This window comes from Lutjanus erythropterus, chromosome 15, assembly GCF_056507025.1.
Source record: "Lutjanus erythropterus isolate fLutEry1 chromosome 15, fLutEry1.hap2, whole genome shotgun sequence".
NCBI lineage: Eukaryota > Metazoa > Chordata > Actinopteri > Lutjaniformes > Lutjanidae > Lutjanus > Lutjanus erythropterus.
Genome location: NC_139331.1, coordinates 35,461,991 through 35,476,321, shown reverse-complemented (window position 1 = coordinate 35,476,321; position 14,331 = coordinate 35,461,991). Strand labels below are relative to the sequence as shown.

The 14,331-nt window shown below is 38.8% G+C and overlaps 1 protein-coding gene across 1 annotated transcript in view; it reads right to left on the bottom strand.

Annotated features, from left to right (window-relative positions):
• Positions 1–14,331, bottom strand: part of LOC146314839 (uncharacterized) — a 60,275-nt gene that overhangs the window by 29,885 nt on the left and 16,059 nt on the right. The window contains exons 6-9 of the mRNA XM_084737112.1: positions 12,262–12,392; positions 9,269–9,418; positions 6,936–6,994; positions 2,552–2,572 (exon numbers count right to left, since the gene is read on the bottom strand). Coding sequence (XP_084593238.1) covers positions 2,552–2,572; positions 6,936–6,994; positions 9,269–9,418; positions 12,262–12,392 — 361 coding nt within the window. The remainder of the gene's footprint in view (positions 1–2,551; positions 2,573–6,935; positions 6,995–9,268; positions 9,419–12,261; positions 12,393–14,331) is intronic.

Genomic DNA, 14,331 nt, shown 5'->3' with positions numbered 1-14,331 from the left:
TTCATCAATATTCTGCACAGCTATTGTCATCAAGAGAGAATAAGCTGATTTTGCTCAGATGTGACTCTGATTAGAATGACGATGATGTGAATTTCCCTGCTTTTGTGAGAACTGACGTCTGGCAAACAAAAGCACTTCTTCATTAGTTTGCAGTGGTGGTTCTGCGTCTCAAACATCCCCCGCATCACTTTATTCCAAACTCAGACAGCTCTTTGTCTGGAGTGGACCTGATTGTGTCCCATATCTGTGCACGCACACCTTGTCTCCTCTCTATAAAGGCGGCCAATGTTCTGAATTTTACTGACTTCTTATCCGTAGGATAAGGCGGCCTTCTTTGCGGAATATTTCCCATAGACAGCTAAAGAAGAGGGCGGTGCTTCTGGGTCTGAAAAATGAAACCTCTTTAAAGCCAGCCAGCCAGCTCTCCAATCACCAGCAGGGGGCGACGTCACTGGCTGAAAAAAGAAGCCTGATTGTATGAACTCTTGCGGCAAAGTGACCCAAGTTCTCACTTGATTTATGACCTCAGCAAACAGCATCCTGATGAGTTCATAGTCTCAGTCACTTGTTTCAAGTCTTCCTCAATACAACATGATGTTCATTTTGGAAATTCTGGTCCCATTTAGAGAAAAATAGACCATATAGCAGGGTATACTTTAAGACGGGACCACTGTCTGATTGATAAGTCATTCTCAGTGAGTCTGTCCAGTGTAACACAAAGGGCTCACCAAATTCAAATCAAACTGGAGAGAAGCGATCAAATATGAATCAGTATTCTGTTAATACATTGCCTATTTCTTGCTTAAATGCTTTCACAGACATATTTTATTGTACTGTTTAGCTGGTAGTATTTCACTCTGAACGGACGAGCCAAAACCAAGCAAAAGTCGCAGTACGTCACTGAACCAGCTGTAGTCGGTGCTGCGCATGCTCTGGTTGCAAAAAACCCAAGATGGCGACCCCCATAATGATGAACTTGAGAATTTGAATGTTGGTCCACATACCAACAGCTCCGTCCACTTATTCTATTGTCTATGATATGTCCTGATGTTTTGTTCTGTTGCCTTCAGTAAGTCATTTTAAAGGGTGGCAGGCGGTGTGTGTCTCCACCCACTCCCTGCTGTTGAATGTGCTTCACCTGTTGTCAATCATGTCGTCATGTATCTGTTTCCAAAGCATCTAAGTTGAGTTTCTCTTTGTTCTTATTTTCACTCTGATGGAGACAGGCGGTGGAGGCACGTGGGTGTCGCTCACATATTAAAGGCTTTTTTCAACTTTTCAAGCAGAGAAATGTGCCTTGAACTATTCTTCTGGGGAGATCAACCTTCCTGAATACAAGCAAAACAGCTTTATTCTTTGCCTTTTGTCTTCCTCTGTACACACCTTGGTTTCAAAGAAGTCTTTTCATTTATCTGATGTACAAAGGAGCACTCCGTGGCTTTTTTTTTCCCTTTCCTTTTTTGTTTGATTTCAAAAACTCCTGACTACCTTCATTTCCTAGATGATGTTAACAACTTAAAGCTCCACTAATCAGAAGTTTTTATATTAAAACTGACTCAAATAACTTGCTTCTAGTGTGGAAGTGGTCACACACAGTAAAAAATCCACAGAAAGTCACTCACTCTGAAGCTTTATGGAGCTTTTTAGTCTCTTTTAATTCATGGTTTTGATTTTTACAGCAGATTTACTGTCCTGTTCAGTGTCAGTGTTTCCATCGTTGGGCATCAAACACACCCTAAACCCACTGTACACTACCTGCCCAGGACCAAACAGCAGACAGACACAGATAGAGAAAAGCTGGTCAACATGGTGGAACATTCTACACATTTAATCTTGTCTGACTGAGTGTGAACAAAACAGTTTTGCACTGCAATAAAAAACAAATTGATTTGACAAGAACAGAAAAATTACTGTTTTGGCTAAATGTGAGTATAAGTTGTCAACAGAAAAATATTGTTTCTGTCATGATTTTTAATTGAAATTAACTCTGTAAATGATGTTTCCAGAAAGTGCGACTCTGCTGTAGTTTCCTTTGTTTTGCGAGTGCTGCAGTCTGGCAGACAAAAGCAGGAGGAGTTGTGAATCCTTCATAAGATTAGAGGACGAGCCCCCGCTGAGGCCTCGCCTCCGTGTTATTGGCCGTGACAGCGCCAGACACCACAGGGGGAGGCAAATTAACGGGGGAGCAGCTTGACAATTACTGTATCCACAAGTCTTCCTGTTTCACTGCTCACCTGCCTTCTCTGATAATGAGAGAACGGGCAGAGCGTTCTAACGAACTTTGGGGAAAAGAGCAGCACCTCGGGCCTCTTGTTAACCTTTAACAAAAAGACATTCACAGGGCAAGTGTCCTCTTGTCTTGTTATTTGGTCCTTGCAGGCCACTGTGCAATTTCGACTCTGTATTGAACTGTCTGGGGTAAAATAATCCCCCTTTCTGCATCTGACTCGGATCCAAATAAATGCCGAGCTGCATACTGGCAGGAACCTGCACAGACACACAGGGGAGGGCGGGTACTACAAGAAACATTTCATCTCTCGGTGTCATTTACCCGTCAGTGTCCTGGGTCTCGCTTGCATTGGGGAGAAGAAAAGAAGGTAAAAGAGCTGTGAATGAAAACTGTAGCAGGAAGAAATAACACAAGCAGGGAGGGGAAGAGTCACAAGATGTGTCATTTCAGATTTTACACAAACCAGTCGACATTTTGGTTTCAAATCTCAAGGATTTATCAATAGCATGAGCCATCTGTGACGGAATAAGCAACAAAGTTAAAGAGGGAAAAAAACATATTTAGTTATGAATCAATTAGTTTAACAACTAAAGCCTCTGTGGATCTGTTTCATCGAGACTGTGGGGAATCTAATGTTTGACTGAAGTCAAATTAAATCCAAGGGATAAACGTGGCAACAATTACATCTGACAAGATATTAAAAACCACATCAGAAACAAAACATACAAGATAAAATCCAGCATTTTAATCTTTTGAACCAAACAAATAAACCCAAAATGTATCACATCAAACATCTAACTGCCACACTGTGTTTTGTACTTTTTTGAGTGTCCTCATATTCTTAACAAACAACTAAGACATAAAGTCAACAGTGTGGTTCTACCTTTAGTCTCTACTCTCAGTTTTTATTATATTTCACTGTAATTTATCTATTTTAGTTATAGTTTACAATCTAACTTTGTGAGTGCTTTTAGTTTTTTCTTACAGGTTTCATTTGTTTGCCGTTTTACAGCAGCCAAGTCACATAAACTGCATAATTTCCAGCCTGTTCTCACCCCCATAACATCAAATATGGCAGCTTGCTCAGTGCCCCAATGCTTCACACTGTGAGGCTTTACACACCCCTGTATCATCATCATCATCATCATCATCATCATCATCATCATCGTGATGAATGGGTCGAACAAACACAGGACATTTATTTAAGAGACCAGAGTTCATGTCCCGTGTAAAACCAGCGATTAGCCTCAACTTAGTAAGCATGTTATGTTACCTACGTTATGTGTGTGATCTTTTCCTAAACCAAGTAGTTAACGTTAACCACCGCGTTCATCACTTGAAAAACTGACACTAGAGGAGTACTTACAGCATTATATTTTAAATCGTACGACCTCTGATCAAACTGCTGTATTTGGGTGCCAGATCACACTGAACTTTCTCTTAAGAGATTAATTAAGTAATTGGTAGAAGAAATATTAAGATACTTTAGTGAAGTAAGAGAGCTAAAACTTCAACACAACTAAAACTCCTGCATTCAAAACCTTACTCAAATAAAAGTATCTAAGTATTTTCATCGAAATTTAAGTTAAGTATCAAAAGTAAAAGTACTTATTGTGCAGTAATTTTATGATACTATATCAATTCTCAAAAAACTGTATCAAGCAAAGATTTATATCAGTGGTTCATTTTGTGTTGTGTTTAAAATCCTGACTGATACAGAGCAATGTTGTTATCTATTTTCACTTTTCTGACAGTATAAAAAAATGTACTTAATAACTCCTATTTTAAAAGTAAAATTATAGCACTTTGCATACAGTATCACAATATATCACAATCTACTGAACCCCTGTTTCGTGATATATACCTCAACACCAGATTATTGCCAATTCACTACAGAACTGATAGATACTCCACACACAATACTTCTGTGTACACCTGTAACTCTTACTTTGGTACACAAATCCTAACATTGATGTATTTATAGTGTTGTATTTTATTAATCAAATTACGTTTTTATTTCATTGTCTGTTATTCATCTTATTTTCTATATCTGACTGCTGTTTTACTGCTGAGCCACCTGTTTTTCTCGTCCTATACGTTTCATTGTACTGTTGACCCTGCGTTAATCTACATATGAGTAACACAACCTAATATGAACTTAAACTGCTTCAAACTAGTGAGAAGAGCACAGACAAAAATACTAAATCATGATAAGTAAGCAGTTTAGACTCTGGCAGATAATAACTCATCATTAAAATGATGAAATAATCAAGGCATTTGAGTTCTCACCACTTAAAAATCAAGAACTCTTTCAAAATCAGATTCATTTCTCTTCAAACACAGGAATTAAATAAGTGTCTAAAGTAAACTTTTAAACTATCACGTCCTAAAAACACTTGGTGTGTGACGTAGGTGAACTCTTCATGTATCCATCAGTCTAAACGCTTCTATATTTATCATTTAGAAACTATATTCATGAGGAACACGTCAGGAGTGACTGACATCAATAAATACACCATCGCTGAAATGTTTCCTCTGCAAATGACTGGTGGCAGTGATGGTGATCACACATCCATCACAGATCTGCTGCCAGTTTTTTCCTTCTCTTTCTTCAATTAAGAGGAAAAAGAAACACACCGTTTTAAATGTGTATAGTTTTAGACAGAAACTGTTAAATTCCTTAAATACTTTATCATCTGAGATCATTGTTGGTTGACTGTTATTGAATACACACAGAATATTCACAATACATAAAACTCTCAAGCAGAAAAACAGCTGATTTTATGTGTCAACATTTTCATTTTCCACGTTTTCTTCATTGTTTGTGGTTTGATTTATGAGAGTTTTTTCCTTCAATTTCAACCTTAAACCTCGAAACAGTTGTTGTTTGAGCCCTTAATTGGAAGTTTGTTTGTTTTCTAAAGTGTTATAAATTTGTGCCAAATGTGTATATATTTTTTTTTTTTTGTTAAATCAGTGGTGTGTCGTGCAGCCATCCAAAACATTTCTATTTCCTGGAGAGCAGAAGGAAAAAAAAGTGCTCACAGTTTGAATTCTTTTCTATTTAACGCATTTTCTTCATTACTGTTGATTCACTTTGGTGCTGCTTCTGGTATTTTTATCTCTCTTTTATCACTGAAACCTTTGAGCTATTATTGTTGAATTCTTTGCAGAAAAATGCAGCGATTTTCTTTTCTGAACTGTTCATAATCTGTCTTGTTTATCAAAAAAACTGACAAAATTCCTAATTTCTCAACCAGTGTTGTACATGAACATGCCAAAAGAGTGTGTTGTATTACAGCATGTAGCATGTCGGTGTTTGGTCCTAACTAGTTTTCAAATTGTTAACCATGCGCGAGACAACAGTCTCAAATATAAATCTTATTCATCTAAACAGCAGCAGTTGCAGCGTCCCTCTGTCACCAGATTACTGTTCATTTTCAAGTCGCATCTCATATGTGGCAGTTATGATTGTGTAAGTTAGGGCTGGGCAATATAATGATATTATATCGTATCAAGATGTAAACATTCATCAGTCACAACCTACATGATCTATAATTACTGATATCGACCGATATGAACCTTAACTATCGTGACAGGATTTGGAAATGTAAGAAATGAAAGTGAACGTCTTCATTTTAGTCTCAGTTTAATCTGATCTAAACTTTGAACTAGCTCTTGTGAAGTGTGAACTTGTACAACATTGTTATCAAGGTCATCATCACTGGATAGAAATGGAAAACGTAGTCATCCATATTAATAATATCTCTTGAAAATCAGATGAAAAATTATTACCTCTAGATTTATTTCTCAGAACTTCTGTCATTGTTTGTACCAGTTCTGACAATTTCTCCAAAATTTAACTGAACATATTGTTTGGTCTTTTATACTGAAAATTGCAGAGACTTTGTTTACTAAACAGTTCATGTTGTTCTGCTGTTTCTGGCCCAACATCACAGGATATAAACAGAGAATGTGGTGCCCATTTGGGCAGTTTTTCTTCAATTTTTCTCCATTTACCATTCAAAATGTGACAAGTCTGATGGATACGTGCACAACCAGAAACTTCACAGTCTAAATGCTTCTGTATTTATCATTCATGAGAAACATGTCGACCTGTTTGCATCAGGAGTGACTGACACCAGTAAATACACCATCACTGCAACGTTTCCTCTGCAAATGACTCGTGGCAGTGATGATGATCACACATCCATCACAGATCTGCTGACAGTTTTTTTTTCCTTCAGTTTAACCTGAAAGCCTGAGATTGTTGTTTGGACTGTTAAACAGGAAAAAGAAACATTGACATTTGATATTTTATTTCTAAACATTTTCTTTGTCACTGGAGGTTATATTGTCGTGAATATAAACAAAACATACAACCATCCATTCAGTTTCTCCTGAACAGCAGAGCAAGAAAAAAATCTCAGCTTTTCTATTCTGTCGTGGAACGAAACACTCGCCTGCAGCGGCATCTGACACAATCCCAATGACAAGCAGCCTCTTATCTACTCGAATGGCTGTCCACGCCAAACGATCTGCTCATTTAAATTTAATGAAATTATCGAGGCTCAGTGGAATGACTCGCTGCCACCGCTGTGGCCACGGTGAAGATTTGATTATGCTTTAACGGTGCGTCCCTGGTCTCATCTGCTCAGTCAAACCCTTTAACAGTCAGACGTGTGTTTTCATGCTGACGACCTACCTGATCCCCAGCACATGGATGGCTTTGAATCCTGGAAGTTCGTCAAAAACATGCTGCATCTGCAAAAGAAAAAGGTGCTTTTTAATGACCTGAAGTGTCAGTCAAGATGCCTCTCATCATCATCAGCCTCCCTGTGCAGAGGCTAATGTGATTAACTCTGAGCTTGTTAATAACTTGGCAGGACGCCCGTGTGTCAGTGTAAAAAAAGGCCTGCATGAATGAGAAACTCTCATTGATATCTATCTTTGGGAGAGTTAAGCACCTGGACACTCTTATGGCATAATCGTCTTTACAGCCTCCATCAGGGCAGGTGACATCCTGCTACAGATCGCATGCAGCTCTAAATGGTCCTGATGTCCTTTTAAGAGTCTTTTAATGAGGAAATAACACTGAAGGAGTTAATTTCTCGACATGACTTTCCATCGAGGAGCTCCACAGATGGAATAACCTGCAGAAAGAGAGGACTGTGGGTAATCTTCTCCCTTTCTCTGGCCCTGACCCTACAGCCCCGAGCTGTAATCTTCTTTACAGAAGAGACTCATGGAGACTATGACATTCAGTGATGGACATGCTGGATCAAGACGATAACACTCTGAGTATGACAAACAAAAATATAGATATAACACTTTTGTTTTCCCCTAAAAGACACACCTGTATCACAATCATGCTGTTTAATCAGCATCTCTGTATTCCACACCTGTCAGGTGGATGGATTATCTTGACACAGGAGAACTGCTCACTAACACAGATTTTAACACATTGGTGTAGAAAAAATTGAGAGAAATAAACCTTTTGTGTGCAGAGAAGAAGTCTGACATCTTTTACTTCAACTGATGGAAAAACAGGAGTAAAAACAAAAGTGTTGTGTTGTGTTTTTTGTTGAGTGTACTTTTGGTATGACCTTGTTCATTAGGGAAAAGGGAGGTTGCATAAAACCGGGGGATTTTGGTAAAATAAAGTTATTTATTCACAAGGAGCTTAGATAATTGACACAAACAAAAATACACCAGGCAGACTACAAAGGAAAAGGGCTTGTGGCTGCTACTCAAATCAAAGAAATAAATATAACCAAAAGCCTTCTTAAAATAAGAGCTGCAGCTTTTCCTAAAAGAACCCAAAAATGAAAATAAAACCTCACTGGCTGACCTTACTTAGAGAAACCAAGAAAACAGCATGTCTGGCTGCAAGTGTCTCTTAACAAAGGATTTCTGAGTGTGTGTGTGCTGTCAGTATTTGAATGTTCCTGGCCCAGTCCCCCAGTAGTTTAGCGAGTGTCTCAATACTATTTTAGAGTTCGAACACCAACATGAGAGGCACGTTGGCGAGATGAAAATCCCAGAAGAACCAACTGGAAGGATGACAGCAGCCCATCCAGGTACATCACTTTTGCATCATACCACGCCCCTTTTTTGGGGAAAACAACTATTCTAATAAAACCAATCAATATAAATTATTTGGTCAATATAAAATAAACAACATATTGCTGTTTAGCTGTTAGGAGCCCAAATCTTCTGACCAGTGAAGTGAGCAATTATGCTGATCAATGATCACGACGTAGATAAAAATAAAGAAATCAGGGTTAATGAGTGTCCTTTCAGTCCACCTCCATCATAGTGGACCAACCTGAGATACACAATTACCTTTTTCAATTTTCAGACATCTGTCACTTTTGATAATTGATAATTTGATTATGACACTTAATTTTGCTGTTCTGGTGCTGCTGAACCAAACTACATTCTAAAAGCAGCTGTTTTATGGTACGACTGCACTTTTTCACAGTAAAAACTTAATTTCAAACATCATTAAGTCGCTTTTCTGACTCAATATGATCTACAGACACAATCGGCACATGTCATTTACTCAGTAACATCATTAAATAACCTGTGATGAAGTGTTCAACACAGACACACATAATGATTAGACACTTTCAATTCTGATATTTATCTCCTCAACCCTTAAAGTTGTCCTCTTAAAATGTATTATCTTTTTCCCCCTCTGCACTGCATCACCAAGTCAAATTCCTGTTTACTATGTACAGCGATTCTGATTCTGATTTTACAGTGTTTCTTTTCACCTAAAGGTGGGCGTGGGTTTTCTTCAAGTCATCATATGTAAAACTTTAATTTTTGCCGGAGCACCACTGTTTATATCGAAAGAGATGACAAACAGCCCCAATTTTCAAACAAAAATATAATTAGAAAGGTGATATGATCATAAACAGTGACATGAAAGTATTAGTTTGTACATAAAACCTTGATGACTCTACAGAGAACATGTCCAGACCAGATAATAAAAGTAAAAAAAGATAGAAAAGCTGGAGGGACAAGTTTCACCTGGTCCTGCAGGTGATGAGCCAGGTCGATGTACTGAGGGGAGTCTGGATCATCCAGCAGCTCTCTGTAACCTGGATCCACCAGGTCAATACTGAACTCCACGATCTGCTCCACCGGACTCTCAGGGACCACGTTAGGAAGCTCTGAGTCCTGCGGGACAAAAGAAACAGGAGTCAGTATCAAGGTAACTTTTCTGTTTGGCTCCCAAGTGATCTGAACATCTCTATTATTTTTTGTTGGTGACTGGAAAAACTACAATGTCAGATCCATACTGCAATGAATTATGGTTAATTAAATCAGTGAAGTCTGGCGAATTGTGGTTTTGGAAAGCACTCAGACTTCACAGGAACGTTCATGACTTTGCAAGAGCGGTGAAGTACTGAAACATGTACTGCATATATCAACCAACAACATGAAATGACCACTGATAGAAATACATCAAGCTGGTGGCCTGGTGGCTCGATTGGTGGAGCGTTTGCCCCATGTGCCACGGCTGTGAGTCCTCTGCAGCTGCTGCAGGTTCAACTCCCATCTGTGTCTCTTTGCTGCCTTTCATCCCCCCACCTTCTCTCCCCCTTTGCTGTCATATCTTCAGCTGTCCTACAAATTAGAGGCATGAAGAGCCCCCAAAAATATAAATATTAAAAAAAAAAAGAAATACACTGCACCACAAATTCAACATCCAGTTTTCAGTTTGACTCAAGAAAGAGCGAGAAGTGAAACAACCTGCTCTAAACTGAGTGACAGCAAAAACTAATTATTCTGCAAACTTCAGCTCAGTTTGATAAAATGACAGGATTTCCAACCTGCGTCTGGATCTTTAGAGGAGTTGTATGTCAAAGCTCGGGTGAGGATTTTTACCTTTTCTTTCCAAACTACACTGAACTCCTTCAGTACAAACCCGATCACACAGCACAGACAGGAGACAGCAGTAATTATCTCAGGAAAGACACGCTGCACTGCTGCAGCCATCTGCTGCTGGAACAAACAAACACGACAGGAGCCTGGACCAGGTTTACAGCAGGAACAACACCAGCTGGGAGAGCGCTAAGTAAGTCCTTGTTACCTGCAGCAGGTAAACTGTCCTCACTGTTAGTGAACCAGACGACAAACTGCACAGAGCTCATCCTGTGCATGGAAGGTCACGTGATCAATCTCTGAGGTGGGAGTACAGAAGCCCAGCTGAGATGCTTTTTTTTGGTTGACTTGCACTTTTTCAAGTTTTTTGCTAAGTTGAATTTTCAGAGTTACTTGCAGAACCACACTCAAGTCAGAATTTTGTCAGTCAAATCAGATTTGGCTGGTTCAATATGAAGATTCAATGATTCATTGCTTTCTTTTTCACTTGAGAGTCGCACTAAACTCTTATAAAACCATATGCGAGTGTCATGTACCTCACGTTTCAATGCATTTCATTCATTTCAATGTGCTTTATTTCAGTAATCTACGTTTTCTATTTTTATCACTTTCACTGGGCAGGTTATATTTTTAATTTAATTTGATTCTAATGGTTTATTATCAACTCTCCAAAAACTTGTGAGAAGTTTTCAGTGAAATCCGTTGAACATTCGGCCACGCTCAAGAAACAAGAGATTAGTTTTTGGTGGGGAATCTTTTAATGGCATTTGTTAATATTTGAGCTTTTTTTTATCATGTTCACATTGTATAAATTAAAAATCTGTGCATCTAGTATCACAAGTTGAGTTATCATAGTTTTATTTTAATTTACTTTTAATTTTTGTTTTCAATTCAGTTCAGTTTCAGTTCAGTGGGTTTGCTACTTTCAGTTTAGTTTTAATTGTTTAAAACTATTAAGTTTTAGTTAAATTTTTGTTTTAGTTTTAGTTACTTTTGTTTTTTATCATAATGTTTTTTGTCAGGGGCAAGATTTTAGAAGTTCACAACAGGTATAAAAATACAAACACAACTGCCTCCCAGTCATGAAGACGTCCCAGATGCGTCAACGCCTCCTCGTACTGGTTGTGTTGACAAATTTGATCAAATTGACAAAAACTAAAGACATTTCCTGTATATTTATTTTTTATGGAAACAAGTATTCATTCAGTTAGTTTTCACATTTTTCTAAAGTGGCATTTTTATTTTTATTTCAGTTAGCTGCATTTATTTCACACCTAGTTTTAGGTTTTTTATTTTAGCCTCGGTCAGTAGTGACCTCGGTCACATGGACATGTTCAGTCTATAGATACCCTAATGATTTCAATAATAATATCAATAATGCTGTGATGGATATCTATAATAAATGTCCTCTCATGATAATTTTAAAGCGTACTTGCATAAATGAAACTGTTGGCTGCCTGGAGTTTAGAATCTAAATCTAAACACTTCAGAATGTGGCTGACAGTAACATAAAGAAACTTTATGTAATTTGTAGTTACAGTTCAAAAATGTGCAAACCTTTCATTATGGTGAATGAACTAAATTAAAGTCTAAATCTAAGTGAGGTTCCAGCCTAAAGACAGCAGGTTTCTGAGCAGAAAATCACTTCTTAGGGACGACGATAAGCTGAGAAAATCCACAAAAGGTAAGTGGATGAAAATCTCTGTCTGCACACAAACTATCAAAGTTTCTTTGAGCAAGGCACATAATCCACTTAAGTGCTCCTGTGGAGCTGCTCAGAGCTGGACTGGAGAAGAGTGCTGCTGGGAAAATGGTCAGCAGCTATAAAAGTAAAGTATACATAAACAGTGCTTACTTGGATAAATTATCATTAAATTTAGTGTATTTTAGATTGAAAGGAGACCGGTGGACTTAATGTACAAATTGCTGACTTTCGCTCAAATTTTAACATGTATAATTTAACTCCTACTGATGTATAATTTCAGAGAACAAGTGCTCATACTTGAGTGTGACATTTGCAGCCGTCACAGGAGCTCCTCGTCGAGCTGCTGCCTCCTCTGACTTGTTGCTGTAGATAAGAGCGTCCGCTAAATACCTCAAATGTAAATGTGAGTGCTTCTCGGTACCTCCTCGACCTCCTCGTCTGGTGGGGTCTGATCAGGGCCAGGGCTTGGAGAGGCACTCACGGGGCTGAGGAGGACGGTGGTGGTGCTGATGGTGGCCGAAGGTGGGTCTGCAGATGGGCCGGCGGTCTGAACGTCTGCACCTGTAGTAACATCAGAGAGACTTTAACCACAGAGTAAATGAGCAGGGAGGCAAGCTGTATGCAGATTCTCAAATCTGTCTGGATGTACAGAGGCACAAAATCCTTTGAAAGAGAACTTATTATACTTTCCCTTATTTTCTGTCACATATATAATGTGATTTCAATGTGATTTCAACTCTTGCGCTTGGAGTTAATTTTAGACCACTGTAAACCACCATTACAGCATTTAATAAATAAATATTTAACACCTTTCCTAATAGAATTTAAGGCTATTTAAAACTTTGTAAGGCATTTTAGTAAGTATTCAGCAAGAATTACTTATGTGAATTTAGAGGCCTGCAGCCACCCTGGTGTGTAAAATCTCTGTGTAATCTCTGTATCCAAAAACTTGGGCTTCTGACTACTCAAAACTTAATGCAACAAGCTGATATCAGCTCTGCTTGGTCATCTGCTCTGGGCACAGCACCCCCACAAACTAAAGGGAAGCAGCCATCCACAAGCTCTGTCAGTCTAATTTATTTGATTGCTACTCTTCAAGTGTTGGGAGGTTGTTCAGTATGTCTTGCAGAAAGTACTTTTTCAATTGTGAAGGAAAGTTAGTTTCCTGATGGACAGATAGCTTCAGTTGTTGCTAAAGTAACTGCTAATTGTAGCTGCCCCTAGTTAGTTAGCTCAATTAGCTGTGCAGCTAGCTGTCAGTCATCTCAATACTATAATCTTCCAGTGCTCCAGCTCCCAGTCCAGGCAGAGTAGTCATCTGAGAGATTGTTAGATACACAACTAATTGAGCTAACTAACTGACATCAGCTGCAGTTAGCAGCAGTAAGTGGCTACTTTAGCAATAAGTAAAGCTATCTGTCCATCAGGAAAGTTGAGGCAGAGCAGCAGGAGGACATCAGAGTAGGTTTGGGCAGTATATAGGTATTTTGGTATTATCAAGGTATTAAGAAATCTCAACGTATTTTTTTCGATACCGTCATGTACACACTCCTCTTTCTATTAAACTGATATGGAGATTCTCTATTGCAGTGCGCAGCATGAACCACTACAGGTCGCTCCCTGTACTGGTGCACAAGGCAGCCAGCTGAGCTGAGAAACATGATGTCTGGGGGATAAAAATTCAGGACTGAGCAGTGGTGGTAGTAGTCGTAAAGAAGAAAAATGTCTCTGCCCTGGGAGTATTTTGGATTTAGTCCTGCTGATAAATGTGAGCCAGCAAACACAGCAGACTGCTGATTGGTCAGGTTAGCATAACACAGTGAGAGTCTAACTTGACGAACATGAGACAGATCGAGTGTCAGACAAATAACTGTCTATGGTGTCAGAGAGTGAAGGTGAATGTGCGCTGAGTGGAGGAAAAGATGAGCAGTGAAGTTGTTGGTCTGGCAGTAAATGTACAGTTTCAGTTTTCAGTTTGTCGGTGAATAAAGGCTGCAGCTTCTCAAGACTGACACACAACTCCTGTGTGCTTTACATAAATACCGCCATAGTACCGTATACCCCGTTAAAACGTCAGGAAGGTATTGAAAAATAAATACTACTCAAACCTACAACACTCGTTCCTGTGGTGTCATTTCCCCAACCTAAGTTTTGTCTCATGAAATTCAGTGTCCCATTTAGCTATTTTCCATGCTAAGATACATTAGCGGTCATATGCTGTCTAAGACACATGTAAGAATATGAGGCGATGATTATAAGCACTGCTGCTGCTAATAGGCTTCCTGAAGTTGGCCACACAGAAGAAAGAAAGAAAACAGGAGCTAAAACGATGTGTTTGAGACAGAGGATGAACTGTGGGGCTGCATAAAGGGTCAGTCGAAGATAAAAATCAATCTTTTGAATTGTGAATCATACTAAACTACACAAGTGGAGTCATTGAATAACAATACAGAGCTGAAATTGAGCAGAAGTCCAGTTTAAGGTTAATAAGAATTATTTG